Genomic DNA, 23,261 nt, shown 5'->3' on the forward strand with positions numbered 1-23,261 from the left:
GCCGTCCGGGTTGTACTAAAACCTTAACATTGGCTCTAAAATCAAAGTGCTTCCACCTACAATTAACTTTGAAACTTCATTATGTAGCTGCATCTTGATGAGTTCTACATGCCACACCCATTTTTGAGTCACTAGGTCAAAGATCATGGTCACTGTGACTTTCTTCTGACAAGCTTTCATTTTTTCAAAACTGCACCCGCAGCCGAGCGTTGGCACCCGCTATGCGGTGCTTTTGTAAAATATATATAGTATCAAAGGATGACTTATTTTCAATATGTCAAATTTTTTAATTTGATTGAGAATGTAATAAGCCTCCAAATTTCGCTGAATGGGTCAAGTTCCCCACGGGTACTACTTCCCCTTACCCTCAATTTTTTTTTCGTACCCAAAATTATTCGTACCAATTTTTTTTTCGTACCCAAATTTTTTTCGTACCCAAATTTTTGATTTGCATAATTTGTTCGTACCCAAAATTTTCGTTCCCAAATTTTTTTTCGAACCCAACATTTTCGTACCCACATACACATTGTGGTGATCATGTAGATATACTTAAATTGATGCTTTTATATCCATCCTCTTCAAAACCATCGTCACACCAGTACTGTCAGTACTTTGATTTGCATGTTTTGTCAAGACAGTCTAAAAGATCATCACCAGGTGTGGGGAGTACCAAAACTGATCTATTTAATTGTTTCAGTCTGTTCAGGCCACAGTGGCCAGTAGACCAGGTGTGTCCCAGACAATAGATGCAGCCCTTACAAGCAGCTCTGTTCAGACGGATGCTCTGGAGGAAGACATTGTAGACATGGCAACAGTCAGCTGTCAGACAGACCTCCCAGATATGGAGGAGGACACGGTTGACATGGTCACAGTCAGCTGTCAGGCTGACCTCCCAGATAACAAGGATGTTGATGGTATGGTATGCGCAAGATAATCAATTGTCCAATTGAGTGTATTTCCATAACTACTAACAGCATGATAGCCACTCTCTCTCATAAATATTTTGTAAAAATGTGATTTTGTTTTTTTCAAAACTACTGTCACGTATTACATTAGACTGTATGTACACTGCTTATTACTTTATAATCACTTCCTCTTCACATGGCCTTTTGATATGTGTATTACCGTTATTACTCGGACACTCTAAATTTTTGGACACCCCCATTTTTGGCCAAAATAATTACTTTTTGTGACTCTTAATTTTCGGACATGTGCGTTTTCGTCTATCATGAATCGTTTCCAGACAGTGTATTTTACACTGCTATTGGACCAGATTTCGGCACTGTATTTGGTTATCTTGTGACACTTTGAGCATTGTGTTTTACAAACGGATTAATGTCATAAAGCCTGGGAGACGCATGTCTGAGGGCAATCAACCATAACATTTGTACTTGGGTAAAAAACCATATATACCGGTAGGAAACAATTGCTTCACCCTACAGCATTTTAAATGATATCTTCCTATTAAGGAAGCAGTATGTTTAAGGTTTTGACTTTTTTGTTCTGTATCATTTCAGGCAAGAGTAAGCAAAGGTGTGAAGTTGTTTTTATTTTAAAGTAGAAATACTAATGTGCATTGATTTATTGCTTTTATTTCAATATAATTATTGTGTCTGAAAAGTTAGAGTAAATACAGTATTACATGGCTAAGACTGACAATGTATTTATCCTGTAATAGCACAGAGCAGATAAATACAGTATTACATGGCTAAGACTGACAATGTATTTATCCTGTAATAGCACAGAGCAGATAAATACAGTATTACCTGGCTAAGACTGACAATGTATTTATCCTGTTGTAGCACAGAGCAGATAAATACAGTATTACATGGCTAAGACTGACAATGTATTTATCCTGTTGTAGCACAGTGCAGATAAATACAGTATTACATGGCTAAGACTGACAATGTATTTATCCTGTTGTAGCACAGTGCAGAGATGGTGAAATAGAAGAGAGCAAGACTCTTGGAAAAGATGTGGCCTCTGTATGTACTCAGACTGATTTTTCTTATACGGGCCCTGTATCTGGTCTGGTTCCTTCCTGTGCTGGTACTGAGGAGATTGATTTTGGGAAATCTTCCTTTTGGGAAATCATGCAGGTATGTTGAGATGTTTGTAGTTTGTCTTCAAATGGTTGATTTTATTTGTATCCCTTCCTTACAACAACATTCAAAGGTGTGTTCGACCTCATCAGGCTATTTGCTGGGCTTGCAAAATAATGCTGTGAGAGTACACAAGAAACATAACTCCTCATTAATTGTGTATAGAGTTATTGCCCCTTTTTCAAGTTTTAAATGTTTGTCTCAGACTTAACATTATTATGAAAACAACAGTTATTTCAGAAACTACATTCACAGTTGTAGTTTTAGAACAGGTATATTTTGAATATTTAATGTTATTCTATTTCTACACCCAAAGTGATCTTATAACAACCTATCCTTCAAACTTAATATGTTTTATCCTACAAGTACTGTGAATAAGTTTCTGTGGTTAGAATATCAAGTTTTTGAATTTGAGATCATTTCCAATGTAGAAAATAAGATAAAACCATTCCACTTGGAAATCACCTAGCATGTTTTGCAAATTTAACATGCTTTCATGCCGTTAGCATGATTCATGATGATAGAGTAATAGGACTAACAGAATGCTCCGCAAGTCAAAGTCACGTGCTCATCTGTTTATAAGCTCCACATGATCTTTCCAGGGACACAAAGTGCTCAAGGAGAGCTATTGTGGTAACTCTATGTCGGCTTTTCTACATGATTTAAGTTTTTTAGCTATACTTTTCATCCAATCAGAATGAAACTTTTTCCAAATGCTTATCTTGACAATAAATAGGCTCGTTTTCAATAAAGTGGCGTCAACAAACCCGGGCCTCAGATCAAATCTTAGAAAACTTGGTCACAAAGGAAGCCACATATATGACTCGGTTATGATCTTATCACAGCTCAGTTTTAAACTGAGTCTTTCAAAGTAAAAACCTACATGTCAGGTCAAACCTTTTTCTTGGACACAGGTAATGGCTTTTGGGCCATCATGCCCCTTGTAATTACAAACATACTTATATAACATGTTGTTCAAATATGGTCATTGAATTGCATGAAGACTCATTTTCATAGCCTGCACAAAAGAACATGCCTATTGTTTTCACTTCAGAACAGAAACAAATGCTCAGACAAAATGGATATTAGCAAAGATGTTTCTGCTGAGTTAACTGATGTTAACATACAGAAAAAGACTCTGGCTGAGCGAAGTGTGGGGAATCTTGAAACAACAAGTACTGTTTCCGATGAAAATCTACCAACTTACACTGCCTTAATTGAGGACAATAATGAAGAAAATGCAGCTCCTGCAAAAGTGACGATGATGTTAAATAATGGTCAAAATTTCAACATCAAAGCAATTGGACTAGATATACCAAAAATTGATGTCAAAACAGTGAAATATGCAAAAACTGTATTCATTGAACCAGATGAGTTTAGTATCAAGCTAACACAAGATGAAGTTAACGAAATTGGTGAAGATGAAACTAGAAAGTCCACCACAGACATTAACAAACAAACAATAAAGGATGAGAATATGACATATGTGAAGTATAAATCACCAGCTGCAAGTACAGGTAACATTAACTTTGTAGATATTAGCAATGGAAGCAGTCAAGAAGATGATGAAGTTGCTGAAATACTTGGTGATGATGAAGAGGACTTGGAAGCAGCAGTGGAACAAAAATGGGCTTTAGCAACGGATGCATCGAAAAGGCTCACCAAAGTTGGGAAACATAAGCTGCTTAGCGCTCAGGACGTGCAAGAGAAATTTCTAGAGTTCGAAGATAGAAAGAAAACTTTTGAAGCCCTTATGCAAGCAAGTATTGGACAGGAAGCAGTTCCTCATAAATTGCAAAAAGTTGATAACCATTCCAATGGAGAATGTGATGAACCTCTAAGGGACATGATGTATCTGGCAGCTGACAGAAATATTGATCCGGTAAAACGCAGTATTACAGGTCAAATTACACAGAAAGAAGATGATAATGCTGCATCAGTTTTATCAGCTGATTCTGGTGCTTATGTTGTAAACACTAATAGTGAAAAGACTGAAACAACTAGAAATTCAAATGGTACGTATTGTCTGTATCGACATAAGGCTGATTTGGGAATAATGCATACTTTTTATGTGGTTAAATTCAATACAAGGTATAAAGAAGTTTTTTATACCGGTATTTGTTTTTCTATTACATACATGAATGTGTAGGTAGCTGCTAATGATTTTCTTGTGCATCTGTTTTGATGTTTACAATTATGATGTTGTTATAAATGAGTGTGATTTTGGTTGAAGTATTGTGATGATTATTAAACTGTGTAGAAAACCTTTTTTAAGCCACTCATTAACCATATGTATGTATACAATTCTTGCCTCTGTAAAGAAACAAACATATCCACTAAAATACATCTGATACATGCCTATTCAATATTTGGTTGTTTAGAGACTACCATACTTACTGGAAACTCCTCTGTTGTAAAACCTGCCCCAAGCTTCCTGCAGACTTACAGGAATCTGATGGCGAAAATTCATCCACTTCCACTCCACACTGTTCAGGTGATTATGCTAGGCCCACAACTTCTAAGAAAGTTTTCAAACTGACCTAATCTTAATGATTAACATTAGCATCTTACATATGAGGAGTGTCGTGAGAAAATCTGGCTTAATGACAAAATTTTCGAATTTGGGATTTTTATAGTTTCTAAAAGTGCAGTCCTTTATGAGCGTAACGGTATTTTGTTTTAAGTATCCGATTCAAAACGGGGGAATAATGGGCATTTAATGACGTCACATAATCCGTTTTTTTTATTTGGTTACGTTATGACCTTATATTTATGACATCGTGTAATGTTCTTGTATAACATTTCTTTCAATATTTATCAACACTTTTTAATCACTTAACCGGTAACAACTTACAACAATATGATCAAAATAAGTATATTTTTCAATTTTCATTATTCATAAATACATTTTGTTATAGTTTTATAAAACAAAATCAATTCCAGTAGGTAGAGAGGGCTATATAGGGGTAACTGTCTTGTTTGGTTGTTTGACCATGCAGTGACTAGTGATTGAATAGATATTGAAAGCAATATCTCAATATTTCAGTTTAAGAGGAAGGCTGATGAAGCTGACTTTGGTAACTATTGATTTTTTCATAAATTAGTTTATCACTTGAGTCGCATTCTGAGAAAAATGGGCATAATGCATGTGCGTAAAGTGTCATCCCAGATTAGCCTGTGAAGTCCGCCTTAATTGGATTTTTGCTGAGAAAAGACTTCATTTAAACAAAAAATGTCATAAAAGTGGAAAGTGTCGTCCCTGATCTGGGACGACACTTTAAGCACAAGCATAAAGCCCAGTTTTCTCAGAACGTGGCTCACTTAAATTGGTCTACCTGCAAACATCAAACTGTTGAACACTCTATCTGGTACACCTCTTTAATTTAAAGAAATGGATACTTCATGCTTCTGTTTCAGGTCCTTATTTCTGTCTTTCTTCGATAAATTAAAATGCAAATCTTCAATTCAAAATAACTCATTTGAATTCATCTCTATGTTCAACTAAAAAGTAGTTTTTTCGCCCATATCAAAAATAGTAGTCTTATTATTTTTAATGTTAAGCCCCAGTTAAAGTGTGTTGTTGCCCTGTTTGCATACAAGTAGCATGGACATTAATATCCTCTTGGCACATGTTGTTGCCTTAAATAAATTTACAAAATTAAGCAAAGCTTTTCTTTTAAGACATTTCCAAAAGTGAGTAAACTACAATGGATTTTAATATCATTACCCAATGAATATGTTTGTTTAATGTAAGAATAAGTTATCATTCTATATTAAAACTGGGAAGATTTACCATGTTTGTTGTAGAATGCTATATACATTTTGTGTTCAAGGGTCTGATACAAAGAGGACACATGTTGTAAGCCCAAAACCATCTTCGGCTAAAGGAATCTTAAAAGGTAACATTATCACTTAAGAAATGAATGCAAATGAAAATTGGATTGGACGGTTAAAATTAGGCTTATAATATGTTGATGCCATATCCTTTTACCTGGGTAGGTGGATACAAACAAAGTGTGTATTGTGTATGTGTATACATAGTCTCCTGTAACCTAAATAATTCTGCAAAGCTTGAAATAGATTGTTTAAAAAGAAAATGTTTGCAGCTTATATTTTAGAGGTACATGTATATAAGAATGTACCAGTATTAGAATTTAATGTGAACAAACTTAAATGTTAGTCTTCACAAGTAAGTAAGTAAGTAAGTCGTTACTGATTCCATAACAAGAGGCACTAAATATGTTCATATTTCATTTCTGATTTTTACTTATCTGTAATAATATTTAAATACCTAAATAAAAAGAATAGCTAAATTTGAAAAACTGAACTAACATAGGAAATCTTGGGATGTGCTCTATCTTATTAATAGCATCATTTCTATGGATAAAGATTAAAGAATTATTTCTTGAGATTGTTTCTCGTCCTATTGATCGAAAATTTGATGATTGTGTTAAATTGGTTTAACTTGTGAAAATGTGAGACGTAAAATATTTCAGCAAAAATTGATTTGTTGTTAACATCTTGTTTTGGCAGTGCATCAATGGCTCGTCTCATAAAACAACTTATGAAAAATGAAAGTTTGAATGGACTTTTTGTGGGACATATCAGACCTTTACGTTTAGGTACAAGTGCATAGACCCGTGGTTAGTGATGGGTTTCATTTTGTCTAAATTGGATGTGTCCTATTTCATTTCAACGTCACTCCAGAGCTAAACAAAAGACACAGATAATAATTGGAAATTTACACACAGATAATTTAATTGGAAATTTACACACTCAGATAATTATTCGGAAATTAAGTCACATGGGCACCTCTGAATTGGAAATTTAGACACAGTGACACCCTGATTTGGAAATTTAGACACAGGGACAACCCTGACCAGGAAATTTAGACACGGGCACTCCTGATATGGAAATTTAGACACAGGAGCAACCCTGATTTGGAAATTTAGACACAGGGGCACCCCAGATTTGGAAATTTAGACACTGGGGTACCCCTGATTTAGAAATGAAGACACAGGGGCACCCCTGATTTGGAAGTTTAGACACAGGGGCACCTCTGATTTGGAAGTTAAGACACAGGGGCACCCATGATTAGGAAAATTAGACACAGGGGCACCCCTGAATCGGAAATTTAGACACATGAGCACCCCTGATTTGGAAATTTAGACACAGTGGCACCCCTGATTTAGAAATTTGGACACAGGGGCACCCCTGCTTTGGAAATGTTGACATGGGGGCACCCTGATTTGAAAATTTAATTTCACAATATTACGCCAACTTATTTTAAAAAGATATTTCTTGTCTATAAATATCTGTGTGTCTTAAAGGAGCAGCCGGGGGCAAGAACAAAACAAAAAGTATAACTTGGTCGGAGACTGTGATGATGAAAGATTTCTACAAAGAAGATAATGAGTAACCTTGTAATTAATTGATTAACATGTAAAGATTGATGAGAATATGAGCAAAAGTCTCTGTATTAGTTATACTGTTTTAATATTGGAGACCTGTAAAAACAGGATCACAGCAGTTGCGTGAATCTTCAACATATTGTTTACCTTTTTCACATATTACTGTTCAAATGATATTTGCACTTCATTAGTTTCACAAATTATGTATTTAATGAAATAAAAACAAATCTAAATTTGGTGTTTGTCGTTGGATTTACCAAAAAAAGCTAGACGCCTTTTTTTTTGCTGAAAAGATAAACAAATAACCAATATCAATCTAGATAATTAATTATAATTAGATTTTTTTAAGCTCAAAGGAGCACAGTTTGGTCAAGGTGAGCTAATGCATCACTATGTCCATCATCTGCAATTTTGCAGGGCATGTATTTTAATTGAAGCTCGTGACCTCTTAGAGGTTGTTCATGATTTTCAAATCTTGATGAAACATGGTCAAAATGTTTATGTTGACAATATCAAGTCCTGGTTCAAATTGGATTCATGAGCACTCAAAAACAAGGTAATCATGTCAAACCTTAGAAAAAACTTGGTACCACTTTAGAAACCAGTTATGTCTCAATTAAAATGAAACTTGGTCAAATGTTTATCTTAACAACATCTAGGCAGCATCATATTTGTTCGAAAAAAGGCCACCAGTTCAAATCTGAGAAAACTCATATTTTTAATCTAGAAACCACATTGACGCCTCAATCTTGATGAAATTTGGTCAGAACATCCATCTTGGCTCTATCAAGGCCATATTTGACACCAGGTAAATGATGTAAAAAACCAAGTCAATTTTTGGAAATTGATGTACATGGAAATCAGATGAACACTTTTGCATTGCCCTCTTGTTTTATTTGTCAAAACTCTAATTTTATGTGCTTAAAAGCTAAATTGTTGATGTACTGAAAAAAAGAATGTAAGCAAATGTTACATGCAGTTCATAATAATCCAGAAGTGTAATTAAACATATATTGTGTATGAGAATTTTTTTAAATGTTGGTATGTCATTTACTTTCCAATGTGTTTTGTTGTTTGTTTGGATGTAGCTGTAAAAGAACTAGAAAAGTAAAACAAGAGGGCCAAGATGGCCCTAGTTCGCTCACCTGAGAGGAGTCAGTTCATTCAATCTTTACCAAATGTCAAACTTGACCTAGATATTGTCCGGACAAACATCCTGGTCAAGTTTCATCATTATTTCATCTGCAAGTCATGATCAATGTACCTATGAAGTTTCATGATCCTAGGCGTAAGCATTCTTGAGTTATCATCCGGAAACCATTTTTCTAAGTTGAGTCACCGTGACCTTGACAGCCATTGTGTGAATACGTTTTTTAGCACTGTGACCTTGACCTTTGACCTGATAATCAATAGGGGTCATCTGCGAATCATGATCAATATACCAATGAAATTCATGAACCTAAGCATAAGCGTTCTTGAGTTATCATCCAGAAACCATTTTACTATTTCAGGTCACCATGACCTTGACCTTTTACCTAGTGACCTGAAAATCAATAGGGGTCATCTGCGAGTCATGATCATTGTACCTATTAAGTTTCATGATCCTAGGCATAAGCATTCTTGAGTTATCATCCAGAAACCATTTTACTATTTCAGGTCACCCTGACCTTGACCTTTGACCTAGTGACCTGAAAATCAATGGGGGTCATCGTCAAGTCATGATCAATGTACCTATGAAGTTTCATGATCCTAGGCATAAGCGTTCTTGAGTTATCATCTGAAAACCATTTTACTATTTCGGGTCACCGTGACCTTGACCTTTGACCTAGTGACCTGAAAATCAATAGGGGTCATCTACGAGTCGTGATCAATGTACCTATGAAGTTTCATGATCCTAGGCCTAAGCGTTCTTGAGTTATCACTCGGAACCATTTTACTATTTTGGGTCATCATGACCTTGACCTTTGACCTAGTGACCTGAAAATCAATAGGGGTCATCTACGAGTTATGATCAATGTACCTATGAAGTTTCATGATCCTAGGCCTAAACGTTCTTGAGTTATCATCCTGAAACCATTTTACTATTTCGGGTCATAGTGACCTTGACCTTTAACCTAGTGACCTGAAAATCAAAAGGGGTTATCTGCAAGTCATGATCAATGTATATATGAAGTTTCATGATCCTAGGCATAAGCGTTCTTGAGTTATCATCTGGAAACCATTTTACTGCTTTGGATCACCGTGACCTTTGACCTAGTGACCTGAAAATCAATAGGGGTCATCTGCGAGTCATGATCAATGTATCTATGAAGTTTCATGATCCTAGGCAGAAGCGTTCTTCAGTCATCATCTGGAAACCATTTTACTATTTCGGGTCATCATGACCTTGACCTTTGACCTAGTGACCTGAAAATCAATAGGGGTCATCTGCGAGTCATGATCAATGTACCTATGAAGTTTCATGATCCTAAGCATAAGCGTTCTTGAGTTATCATCTGGAAACCATTTAACTATTTCGGGTCATCGTGACCTTGACCTTTGACCTAGTGACCTGAAAATCAATAGGGGTCATTTGCGAGTCATGATCATTGTACCTATGAAGTTTCATGATCCTTTGCATAAGTGCTCTTGAGTTATCATCCGGAAACCATGTGGTGGATGGACGGAGCGACATGAGCAAAACAATATACCCCCTCTTCTTCGAAAGGGGGGAGACATAATGAGAAAACTGCCCCCCTCCCAGCAGCCATGTTATTCAACTGACCGGAACCATTTTTTAACTCAACTCTCGTATCAAGGAAACAAATGTTCTGAGCAAATTTCATGAAAATTTGGCCAAAAATGTGACTTACTGTGTTCACATATGTTTTCACTATATACAATATACATTTAGAGAAACATGTCCCGCCCACTGGCGGCCATGTTTTTTCACCGATCTGGACCATTTTCGAACTCGTCCGAGATATCAATAAAACCAATGTTTTGACCAACTTTCATGATGATTGGGCATAAATTGTGACTTATAGAGTGTTTTCAAGGTTTCTCTATAGCCAAATAGGGAAAACTGCCACTATATACATATAGAGAAAAATGCCCCGCCCACTGGCGGCCATGTTTTTTCACCGATCTCGACCATTTTCGAACTCGTCCGAGACATCAATTTAACCAATGTTTTGACCAACTTTCATGATGATTGGCAAAAATTGTGACTTCTAGAGTGTTTACAAGGTTTCTCTATAGCCAAATAAGGAAAACTGCCCCGCCCACTGGCGGCCATGTTTTTCAACGGATCGGAACCACTTTTGAACTCAACCAAGATATCATTAAGACAAACATTTTGACAAATTTACATGAAGATTGGGCATGAAATGTGACTTCTACAGTGTTTACAAGGTTTTTCTTTTTTTTTACCTAGTGACCTACTTTTTGACCCGGCACAACCCAGTTTCGAACTTGGCCGAGATTTTTTTGGGACAAAGCTTCTGACCAAGTTTCATGAAGATGGGACAAGAAATGTGGCCTCTAGAGTGTTTACGAGCAAATGTTTACGGACGGACGGACATACGATGGACAAAGACCGGTCACAAAAGCTCACCTGAGCACTCAGGTGAGCTAAAAAAGTCATGAAAAATAATTAATAACAGTCTATTTATAAATATTTGTATAGATTTATTTCTAAAATAATATGACTGTAAAACATATGTGCATTGTGTAAAATATTAAACTAAATATGAATATCTATTTTGAGATTTTAAAGTTACGAACACCCAACTGAAATTGAATGATTCATTCAAAATCATTGAACATTGATGTTTCTTCTTCCGTCTGCAAACAAGATATATGTGCCTATAAAAAAGGTGAAATGTAAGGATGTTGATCATAACAAAGAATTATTTACATAAGCGCTTGAAGAATGTTTTTAAATGAGTGCAATGTTTATATCTATAAGAAATAACGAAATACCAAGAGCAATATTGCAGATTATGCCTTTGCGAATGCATTCAACAAACATCGTCCATGTATTGTGTACATTGTCAACATGAATATCTAGCTTGCTTTTTGTTTTACTTTGCTTTCGCCTTTTCTGTCGACTTTGCTTTAGGTAATTCAGTCTCTTCAATTTCTTCCGTTTCTTCGTGCTCTTCTGTTTCTTCAGTTTCTTTAATTTCTTCCGTTTCTTCCATTTCCTCATCCATAATATCGTGATCTTCTTCGATGTTTTCCCCATCGGCGTCAGCATCATTCGTCAGAGCTTTTTGGGTTGGCTTTTTATCTGCCGCTGGTCCTGATACCATCGGCGACATGTCCTGGAAATTACTCGGGTGGTCGCCAGAAGGCGCTGTAATCTTTGCGTTAATGCCTTCCCCCTTTTCTAGCTTTTGTTCCCCTAATTCAGTTTCTGTCGCAACATGTTCCGCCGTGAACATTTCATCCGGTCCACGCTCAGGTTCAGGAATCAACTGATAATCATTAACCTCTTCCGTCTTTTTCTGATGTGCTGATCCCTGTCGCGATCCTTTCCCACTGCTACTACTTGAAGACCTGCTTCTAGACTTCTTTTTTCCTGATCCTTTGCGATGTTTTGCCGAACCTTTTCTGGATCCGGAGTTCGAGCGTGATCGCGACCGCGATTTGTGATTTTCTTGATTTTCATTCTTTTCTTTCTTTTCATCTTTCTTGTCTTTCTTTTCATCTGTCTTGTCTTTCTTTTCATCTTTCTTGTCTTTCTTTTCAGATTTAAGCGTGATTTCGACTCTGGAGGGCTCTCTTGACATCAAATCTTCCATTTTGAAAATTAGTTCGCATATTTCTGAAACGAATCATATTCAAATAATATTTATAATATGTAAAGACAACGATTGTGTTAGTAAAGAAGATTAATGCAGACCTATCTCGGCTGGACAGTCAAGTTTTGAGGTCAAATGTCCCAACAATTTTTTTTATAGAATGTCCCGATTGGGACCTGAAAATTGATGGCATGTATGTCAACAATTGACTCGTGGTTGCATCGGGGATTAAAGTGGCATTGCCCACTTACTACGTGGTAGTGTTCGGACGTTCGTATGTGGACCTTGCAATGTGTTCGTGTTTTTAGGGGAAATGCATTTGGAACCAAATTTCAAAAGAAATTGTCAGGTACGATACAATAACGACTTATTTCTTTGTATACATGTCGTGGGGTTCACCTTTATATTATGTCAAAGGTATTAGGCAAGAGCGTTTTAAAGATAAATGGGATAAGTAAGAATATGACAGTCTTCCACACATATATAAAGGATTGTCCTCCATTCATTTTAGGCTGAGTGGAAACGTTTATTTCGGATTTTTTTAATACGAACAGATTTTTGCAAGAGATGTAGATTGCGTGTCGCTGTCCCCATTTGTTTATTACATGACACTAAAAGTAACGGTCTTTAAATGTGTAGTTGAGATAAAGTTCTCTTAAAAGTTGCACTTAGTCGTCAGACCAGTGAACGAAATAAGCATACATTACGTTTAACATTTGCTAAATAGTGTCCATTCGATAAACATGACCGTGAAAACAAGGCAAAGAAAAAAACAGCAATTCGTTGAATTTAAATCCCCGGCAAACACAATTTTGTTGAATTATGGGCGCAAAACTTCAAGAATAAAGGGCAATAACTCTTATTTAAGATAGTGTATGGTTATTGTACATGGCTTTTTCCCCTTTGATATCAATGCACCAATTCAATTCATGGTGAAATCTTGTATAGTATCTGATATATAGCCCTGAACAATTACATCATTAACAAAGGCGATAACTCTTATTTTTTAAAAAGTGTAGGGGCATAGACTTGTGCATGGCACTTTTCCTCGTCGATATATTTTGACAAATGAAGTTTCATGTTGAAATCTAATATGTTGATATAGAGTTTATAGACCTAAACAGTTTGTTACAGGCGGACAGACAACGCCATGTCCATATTATTCCGCCTTTTGAGGGGGATAAAACAACCGAGTTAGAATGTTTTACCTTCTTCTGAGATCTCCTTATCGCCGTTGATGTCAAGCTTATCGAAGCAGTAGTCCACATCCTCGTCTGTGAGAGCCTCTTCGCTATTCTGTTGCAGGATCTCGCGCAGTTCATCGCGATTTATTGGACCTGCAACGGAGGCAAAAAAGAAACAATAAGAGAAACAATTCCGAGCCTCCTCGCTGTTTTGTTGCAGGATCTCGCGCAGTTCATCGCGATTTATTGGACCTGCAACGGAGGAAAAAAAGAAACAATATCAGAGAAACCATGCCGAGCCTCCTCGCTGTTCTATTGCATGACCTCGTAGAGCTCCTCGCGATTAATTGATCCTGTATCCTGAACTACGAAGTGATCTAGACTGGCATACAGATGTCTATTGAGAATCCAGTATATCACCTCCCTTTTTCGGCGAAGCTGTATACGCCAGCTTTTCACCTTACCTGACCTTTGTAACTGTCCAATAAAATTCAAATAAAATTTCCCGCGGCTAGTTCAGAATGAATTGACTTCATTTATCCCATAGGCTGATTTGAGCCTTCCACCGGAACATTGGAAACGTATCCGCGTCTTTGTAACACTGTTTTACTGCGTGTTCAGCATGAAACATGTTTATCTCTAATGAAAAGGCTTAATAGATAGAACAGTTTTACACTCAATCTTGCACCTTTTATTTTCAGAGGCAACAGCGTTTATACTTAAAGGCTATGTTCTCATATTTAGTACTGACTTCCATATTCCTGTCAACATGTAAAAGTATAAGAAGCGTGGCCTCACTTTAATGCATTGCATCTCAGCCCGCGAGGTATCACGGGTCAGTCTGCGGTTAGTGTGTGGTTTATTCACAGGTCATAGCTGCGTCTTCGAATACGCTTTGTGCTGACCTGAGTTCGCGGGCAGTAAAAGAATCGTTATATAATATAGACGCTATCCGTGAACTAGGTGAACTGGAATTTTCTTTAGACCAGAAAGATGTTAAATGAAGATATGCAGCGATAGTATTATGGTATGTCAATAATAGATTCTTAATGTGTTTTCAACAATACCATGATAAATATTATTTTTAATTAATTTAACAAGAATTATTCCACTATATTGACTAATGTATTAAGCATGAGCGCGATGATTCTCGATACTGTTAATAATCGAATCAAATAGCAATGCCCGACAAACCACTAAAACAGGTTTGTTCGAAGAACGCGCATATAAATATTTTAAATATGTACGGATACTTCGCGTGTGGCCGGTTGACTCATATGTTTAAATTTCACTTCCATTCTTCTTTTGGTTTTCTGTTTCGTATCTATAGGTTTATGACCAGCAATACGTAATAATGTAAAATAAGCCGCGAAAACTCCGCGTAACATCCCGTACTGCGTGTGATGCAGCTAAGAACTGCACAGAAAAAGATATTCGCTATCCTTGATCTCATTTATTGAACTCTTTACCTTTCACAAACTCCAACCACAATCAACGCCGTATATCTTTTTTAAAAGATATTTCTTGTTTCTTTTAAGAGGTGGATTATATATCAACAATAGACAATACAATGTGAGTCACTTTAGAGTATGTTCAAACGCATATCCCCATGGAATAAGGTCATTGTGATTTGTTCCTCCCGTGAATTAGAGGAAAACCAACTTTCGCCAAGTTCAAATAACAACTATATGGGGAAATAGCATAAAAACATGGATAAATAAACAAACGTGTACTTATTTGGGTTTTTTTTATGTTGACAATTTATTTAAAACAGTAGAAAGCTTGAAAAATTTGTTAAAAACAATAGACAGCATGTTGAATTGTCATTTCGATTGTGCAGATACGGTTTTCATCAATTAAAGGGAGATCATCAAATAAGATGACCACCATTCAAAGTTACTTCCCGTACATACTCGTTAATATATAAACATGTATCGTTTTTACCCGTCTTTTTCCTGCATTTGCGCAAATCTTCCAAGAAGGTCACTTTTCGTTCGTTGATAGGCGTCCATTGCTTCTCCATCAAAGCGACCACTTCGTCGAATGAGAGCAGAGAATCGCCTGGAAAAAAACAGTGTATTCCTTGTGCTGGTAAAGAACACTCAATTGGTTTCAGAGTACAGTATGTATATAATGCTCCACACATGCAGAGTAATTCTGAAGAATGTGTATGTACGCTTGTAAATATGCCCCTTATTCATTTAACAACAATGTATCAAACTGAGTGAAATATTTTAAATTTACAACATATTTGTCTACTGAATGTAATAGTGTTACTTTACAACAATTTGGCTAACATAAAGAATATTTGTAAATTAACAGTCGGTGCTCAATTAGTTTGTGTGCAACTACCGTTTTTTGTATAGCTGCTTTCACATTTAAAAGGCGACCTTGGTAATGGTAGAGATGCAATACTTACAGCAGAGTCGACTTTTTTTCCAATGTAAATAGTTTTCCACATTCAACAGTTGTAACCAAACCATGATAACGCCTAACCGGCGTGCATGCACCAATTATTTGTATCTTTATTTAAAGGGATCTTTTTACGTTTAGGGTAATTGACAAAATTGAAAAAAGTTGTTTCAGATTCGCAAATTTTCGTTTTAGTTATTGTGAGGAAACAGTAATACTGAACATTTACCATGGTCTAATATAGCCATTATATGCATCTTTTGACGATTTTAAAACCTACAAATTATAAAGCGTTGCAACGCGAAACGATTGATTATTTGGAGAGTTGCTATATTTTGTGCCACTACGAAGATTGCTTTTATAATGTATAAAATACGTCTAAGATGTATGCTCGGCAGAATAGCCGAAAGGGTGAAAGCGTTTTTACTTCAGGACCTCGGCAGGACTCCAAGGGCCACTGGTTCGAAACCTGCTCCTGGCAAAGTTTTTTTCCTTTTTTAAATTTTATTCTTTATTTTTAACTGCAGCTTTAACGATCAAATGTTTACATTTATCAATAGAAAACATTTAATGAATAACTTCAAAACATGCCATATTCTGTGAAAAGGGACCTTTATAGTATGTATCCGCATATGTGTTTTTTCTAGCTGCGTGTATCTTTATGACTAATATTGTGTTGCCTAGCTGCGTGTATACTACTTTTTGGTTAAAATGCGTTTATACTACTGCATTTATCTAGCTGTGTATTTCTACAACTCTATTTGCAATTGCTTGGGTCCGTACTACTTATTGTATCTATCTGTGTGTCCATGTACGTATTGTCCCCTACCGGTTTCACCGGAGGGGACTTATGGTTTTCGCTCTGTGTGTCCGTCGGTCCGTCAGTCTGTCACACTTTTCTGGATCCTGCGATAACTTTGAAAGTTCTTCATATTTTTTCATGTTTCTTGAAACATGGACAGATGGCAATATGGAGATTATGCACGTCATTTCATTTTGTTCCTACGTCAAGAATTCTTGTTGCTATGGCAACAAATATACTAGAAATACTGCTGAAAATGGTGGATCCTGCACACTTTTCTGGATCCTGCGACAACTTTAAAAGTTATTAATATTTTTTCATGAAACTTGCAACATGGATAGATGGCAATACAGAAATTATGCACTTTATTTCATTTTGTTCCTACGTCAAAAATTGTGGTTGCTATGGCAAACAAAAAAATCTAAAAATGGTGGAATTTCTGACAATGGTGGAGCCGGTAGGGGACCATATTGCTTGACAATAGCCTTGTTTTTCTCTTGTTGTTTTTATCTCCACTGGTGTTAGCTGTTTTTCAAGACGCCGTCTCTATTCTACTATTTTTGTCCAGTTGTGTTAACCTATACTAACTGTCTAGCTGCGTGAACTTCAACTTACTGTCTTTATCTGGCTGCGTAAACTTCTACTTTTAGTCTTTATCTATCTGAGTGAAACTCTACTTACTGCCTTTATCTAGCTGAGTGAAACTCTACTTACTGCCTTTATCTAGCTGAGTGAAACTCTACTTACTGCCTTTATCTAGCTGAGTGAAACTCTACTTACTGTCTTTATCAAGCTGAGTGAAGAGCTCGCAGGCAGCCTTTGTGGTTGGGGCGAGGTAGTACTTGTAGCAGAGGCGCTTGAAGTTTTCAAGGTCCATCGTCTTCTGGCCACCTGAGTAGTCGTAAAACGTGCCTACGGAGACAGTATGGTTAGATGTGAATCAGTTTGGTTGACCAGGAAACGGAACGAATATTAACGTTTAACGTTTGCAAAATTTCTCAAATATATTTTCATTATATTTAGTCTAATTATGTTTGCATTATATTAATATGATGCATAATACAAATATGTTCGTGCATCATAATAAAAGACCAGTAAAATGAACGAATACACATGTTTAAACTGTCTATCAAACATCTCTGTTACATGAAAGATAATAACATTTACCGGTATATTAATTTGTTTTATAACACAAATCCATGCTTTTTTGGAATTTGCAAATTAAGAAGTTTTCCAATATAAACATTATATCAATAAGTTGCAATTCGTATTCCAATACTGTGAATTATTAAATAATTTTGATTCATTTCTTTCCTTGTTCAGAGCTTTGTATAAACGAAATTGAAACAGTTTTACTCTAAGTGATTTATGTATTACCTTCAAGCTTCTTTTTGGACGGAAGCTTCGCAAAGTCTCCCTGGAAAAAGAATGAATAAAACATGCCACAGCACAGGGACATATTAAGGTTTGAAACGGAATATGTCATCGAATATAAATACAATCGATTTTAGTTGATGGTGCTCGTTTCTTCGAGTTTTTTTTTTCTTAGCAACACATTTGGTATTTGAGGGAAACAATCAGGGTATCCATCATTTTACGAACATGCTTTTCAAGACATTGTGCATAGGGATGGTAAATTAATCGCATCGTATTTAATATATTAATTTACAATTAATCTGTTGTCAATTTGATCAACAACAAATGCTAAAAATGGGATTCTATACACAAAAAATCGTTCATAGAGCATGGAGTCGAACATTGGAACATAACTTTACAAGTAACGTCAAAAGTGCAGTCTTTTCTATGCCTATCTTAAAAGGAGTGTACTGCATCCAGACTTCTATTCAGCAATTTATTAAACTTTTGTGTCCAATAACATTTTAAAGAAAATATGTACATGTACGTTGCATAGCTCCGAATGAACCATAAATATCCATCTATTTTTTAATTGACAGAGGCGCGATGGGACGAATATTGTATCCTAGCAACTCTCAAAAACGCAAAGCAGAGGTGCGGTGGGACGAATATTGTATCCTAGCTAGCACCTCTCGATAACCCCCCGTTCACACATAGACGCCGTTTCTACTACGATCAAAGTGTGGCCGAAAACGTGGCCGATCGTGACAAATCGCAGGAGAAACGTAGTGGAGTCTTCATAAGCGCAGTATGATCGCGGTAGAGTCTTTATGATCGGAGAGCTCTACGCTCTCGCCACGCATATTTTGAACATGCTCAAAACAAGCGTAACGGGATCGTGGCCAACAAGAATCGGCGTAGAGTCGTAAAAAGATCGTAGTAGAAGCGCCGTAATCGTACAGGCAGCGGGGAAGCATTGTGGAGAGATCTTCATGATCGTAGTGAAAGCGCAGTAAAAGCTCTGAGTAGCGTCGTAATATGATCTTGAATGTCGCGGCAGTAAACGCAGTAAGCGTTTGACGTAGGGGCATCGTAGAACGGTCGAAATGAACCATAATTTTCTAAATTGCTCGATTAAGACTCCGATCGGCCTCGATCCTTTTTGTCAGATCGTGGCTTGATCGGGATGATCGTCGTAAAGTCGCAGCTATGTATGAACGGGGGATTACACAAAAACATCATCGGCTTATTCTGATACACTAAATCAACCAAATACCCAGGTATTCATTATAATATGAACAAATATTACATGATTATACGCAGGTACTAGAATATTATTGAAATGAATACGATGTTAAAATATGTATCACATAGCTTTCTTAAAGATTTTGGCGATCGTTAACTTTAATATCACCACTTTTCCCAATGAATGAACAACATTCTTACTATTGTGCGATTTTTTACATGTATTGCAAACCTGTGTTGCATTGAGACTAATAAAAATGATATATTGGAACTGTGCGCTCAATACTTGACTTATTAAATAGATCATGACGCTGAATATTTGCTTCAAGAAGAAACACGTGTTATTAAATTGCCGACGACAACTTAAGGCGTACTATAAATATTTGATCAAAATCAATAACAAATTTTCACAGAATTACGAGATTTCAATTATTGGCCATTGAAATCATACCTAAATCGACCTTAAGTGACGGGTACACTTAAGAAATGTTCGATTTCAAAGATCGATTAATGACGCTTTTGTTGGTTCAATAACTTTCAAACAATAAATGATTGGTCCGATTTAATAAAAAGTACTCCCGCGTGGCCAATAGAAGAAACTGGCAATTGGAATCAACATGTGCGTTCAATGTATTAAAATACACACAAAAATGCGAGTGTTCTGATTTTCAGCTTAGCGGATTATTGGTATGTGACATTGTATACAAATTTGAAAACTTTAAAACTTAAACAGTTTATTCAACCATAATGTGCTACGCCAGTGTTACGCGCAACAAAACATTCCAATTCCGATAGTATTCCAACACATTCTGTCCTTAATGCTTAGAGGTGTCCGGATTTGATTCACGGTCAACTACTGTCGAGATTCAATTACTCTTCATCGAATGTTCTGATCGTATTATCTTTTTTTAAATACAATTTACACGTATATGATTATAAAACGTTTTAAGAGAAACTGTTGTTTTTAGTTGTTCTTTTAATTTGGTATTCGCATTCTTTTACAGACATTTGGCCTTATGGTATTTGAGTTCCATAAGATAGTGGGGGCATGTAAGAAGTCTCTCATTTAGAAGCCTTTCATATGCCGCGTGAGAATGTCTTAATTAAATATACATTGGCATAGTTGTTCACCTCGCACGGTGGTATCGATTTCATCAGTTTATAAATTCACGATTTAGTGCCATGGTGGTTTGCGTATCACTAATGAGAAGCACAATATCATCGCAATACATGCTTTAACTCTTTCAGTGCGGGAACCGAATTTGGAAGGACTTTGCAAACAGTTTGTATCCAGATGAGACGCCACAGAACGTGGCGTCTCATCAGGATCCAAACTGTTTGCTATTCTGATAGTATTCTGTGAAACAAATCGTAGAAAATGCTAATTTTAGAAATTCAGCAGACGACATTTTAGCAGATGACAAATTTCCCAGCTTGCAAAGGGTTAATAAGAATAATCATAATAGAAGCGAAGTTGTCGCTGAACATATGATATGGGTATTCAGCAATACATTAGGATAATTTACATTAGTATTCATATATTGAAATGGTTAGTGCGTTATTTCAATAAACAATTAATACAAAAAGAGATCGTATTATCAATAATGGCGACGATGCGCGTTTGTTTACTCACTTTTAATCAAACTAAAACTTATAATGTAATACGGGCGCTTTTGGTATTGCACTGATAATGTACCTTCTGATGTTGCTAGAATGTGTATGACTTCCTTTGCATTAATCGAGTCAATACTTTATTGGTAATTGTTCGAATCATATTGGGAAACAACTGCAATAATGCGAATAAAGTACGTAAAACTCCGTTCCAATGTTTTCACTGTATGATTTTCTCCGTGTATAAAAATTACCAAAGCACACACCATTCAAACAGAAAATGCGTAGATTAAGTTATGGATGAGATAAATAAATGGAACCTTTCTAGAAAAATGGCATTCGCTTAAAACGTCATCAAATTATGAAAATTACACGAATGAGGTTTCAAAAACAGCAAAATTATTGACCATTTACGCCCCGTAGTAACATTTCAATACATGTACAGTTTATATTTACGAATAAATAAAAGTTTGTACGATGGCCAAGTTTTTATTATAAGAAACATAATCCATGTACCATTTTAATAAAATAATGCTTTTTATAGGAAACTTTGCCATTTCAATTCAAAATGTGACCTTAATCGTTACGAAATAGGCTTAAATGGAGAGTTATTAAGCGTAACATTTGTAGACAATAGTACATTCAACGACCGATTGATCACTTTATTTGGAGAGAAACATTGAATGAACAACCAACAGAAAGATTTATCGATCTAAATTTAAGACATTCACAATACATTACAATTATATTGAAGTTAATACCAGCTAGATCTAAATTATTAAATACGTAGAAATTTTAACAAAACAAAACGTTTCCGTTACGATTAAAGGGGCCTTTTCACAGATTTTGGCATTTTTTAACTTATTCATTAAATGCTTTATATTGATAAATATAAACATTGGATCGTAAAAGCTTCAGTAAAAAATCAAGAATAAAATCAAAAAAAGGAAAAGAACATTGCCCGGAGCAGGTTTCGAACCAGTGACCCCTGGAGTCCTGCCAGAGTCCTGAAGTAAAAACGCTTTAGCCTACTGAGCTATTCCGCCGAGTACACAAACTGAACGTATTTTATACCTTATATAAGCAATCTTCGTAGTTTCACAAAATTTAACGACAAAAACAGAACTCTCCGAATTATTCAATCGTTTCGCGTTGCAACGCTTTATAATTTTGAGGTTTTAAAATCGTCAAAAGATGCATATTATGGCTATATTAGACCATGGTAAATGTTCAGTATTACTGTTTCCTCACAAATATCATAACTAAAACGAAAATTTGCAAATCTGAAACAACTTTTTTCAATTTTGTCAATTTACCAAAGCGTGAAAAGATCCCTTTAATATAATAATAAGCACTGCAAGTCTATATCGACATGCTCATAAAATGCTCGATAACAATCAAAATATTTACTAGTAAGTATATCGATTTACTAAATGGTTACCGGTATGTTAAATTGAAAACACAATACTATCATAAGTTAATCGTATCAAATGTTAATTATATATTATTTGCACATACCATTTTGTGTTTCTGCAGTAGTAGGTGATCACAAACAAAATGCAAGTATTATGCAGTATATCAAAATAATCCACCGTGTCTGCTAAGCGCTTAATTAAGTTTCAATAATGTTCGTCTGCTACCCGTTTCCGTTTATCGAAACATGTGCTCGTGGCGTCTTGACGACAATGTTTGTTTACATCGGTCGTCTGCTACTTGTGACGCTCTTTAAATTTCACCACCCACAAGGACAATTTTACTTCAATTTCAATAGATCACGCGTAAACGCTCCAGGGACTTTAAACAATTTGATAAATATGAATTTCGGTAGGTGTTTCGAAATAGTTGCATGAATCTCCGTCGTCTGATTTACGTGGATTAACTCGACATTTTGAACGAGAGATATACAAATAACGGAGTTGGCTTACTGCCCCCGATCGCTGATGGATCAGTATTCAATTTGTTTTATACAAATAGCAATGCATAAAATGCATTCTTTCAAAATTCGTTTACTCAAGTGGGTTCTTAAAAAAGGCGAAATTGATTAAATCGATTTTTGGCGTAGCTGTCTAATCCAGTATTTCAACTCAATAGAGCTCTACAAAGAGTCAATAAAGTGTTCGAGAACTTTTCCGCCAGAAGGTCCGAATGAAAAACTAGAAGTCTTTCCTTAGTTTAATCACATACCATTAGCAAAATAGGAAACGGTCTGTCCATTTTTCAAAATGTATTAAATTATAATGTGAACAAGAGCTGTGTTTGTGAAACGCCATATCCTCTTCTGCACTTTGAAGCCGAGCAACAGTTATTTATAAGACAAACGCCCGTCGCCTCGGCAAAAATAAATTGACCGG

General features: G+C 36.0%; 2 protein-coding genes across 4 annotated transcripts in view; one reads left to right on the plus strand and one right to left on the minus strand.

The window, feature by feature from the left end:
• Positions 1–7,746, plus strand: part of LOC127871974 (uncharacterized) — a 341,340-nt gene extending 333,594 nt beyond the window's left edge. For all 3 annotated transcript variants that reach the window (XM_052415293.1, XM_052415294.1, XM_052415292.1), the window contains 7 exons: positions 698–914; positions 1,927–2,099; positions 3,157–4,117; positions 4,484–4,596; positions 5,149–5,179; positions 5,936–6,001; positions 7,433–7,746. In XM_052415293.1, the coding sequence (XP_052271253.1) occupies positions 698–914; positions 1,927–2,099; positions 3,157–4,117; positions 4,484–4,596; positions 5,149–5,179; positions 5,936–6,001; positions 7,433–7,521 (1,650 nt within the window). In that variant the 3' untranslated portion in view covers positions 7,522–7,746. The remainder of the gene's footprint in view (positions 1–697; positions 915–1,926; positions 2,100–3,156; positions 4,118–4,483; positions 4,597–5,148; positions 5,180–5,935; positions 6,002–7,432) is intronic.
• Positions 7,747–11,161: 3,415 nt separating this feature from the next.
• LOC127871989 (serine/arginine-rich splicing factor 4-like) lies at positions 11,162–22,675 on the minus strand. The gene is made up of 6 exons (XM_052415341.1): positions 22,429–22,675; positions 18,076–18,115; positions 17,479–17,610; positions 15,429–15,545; positions 13,509–13,637; positions 11,162–12,323 (listed from the first exon to the last, which is right to left on the minus strand). Exons 1-6 carry the CDS (start codon positions 22,429–22,431, stop codon positions 11,578–11,580), a joined length of 1,167 nt encoding a protein of 388 aa, XP_052271301.1. The 5' UTR covers positions 22,432–22,675; the 3' UTR covers positions 11,162–11,577.
• Between the last annotated feature and the right edge of the window lie 586 nt (positions 22,676–23,261).

The sequence above is a fragment of the Dreissena polymorpha genome, chromosome 3, assembly GCF_020536995.1.
Source record: "Dreissena polymorpha isolate Duluth1 chromosome 3, UMN_Dpol_1.0, whole genome shotgun sequence".
In the NCBI taxonomy this organism is placed as follows: domain Eukaryota; kingdom Metazoa; phylum Mollusca; class Bivalvia; order Myida; family Dreissenidae; genus Dreissena; species Dreissena polymorpha.

Bases quoted from the DNA above. Each gene is read 5' to 3' on its own strand.
- LOC127871989 (XM_052415341.1), bottom strand. The intron at 17,611-18,075 runs GTAATACATAAA...CTGTCTCCGTAG, and splicing joins GTCCAAAAAGAAGCTTGAAG to GCACGTTTTACGACTACTCA. The intron at 12,324-13,508 runs GTAAAACATTCT...GATTCGTTTCAG, and splicing joins TAAGGAGATCTCAGAAGAAG to AAATATGCGAACTAATTTTC.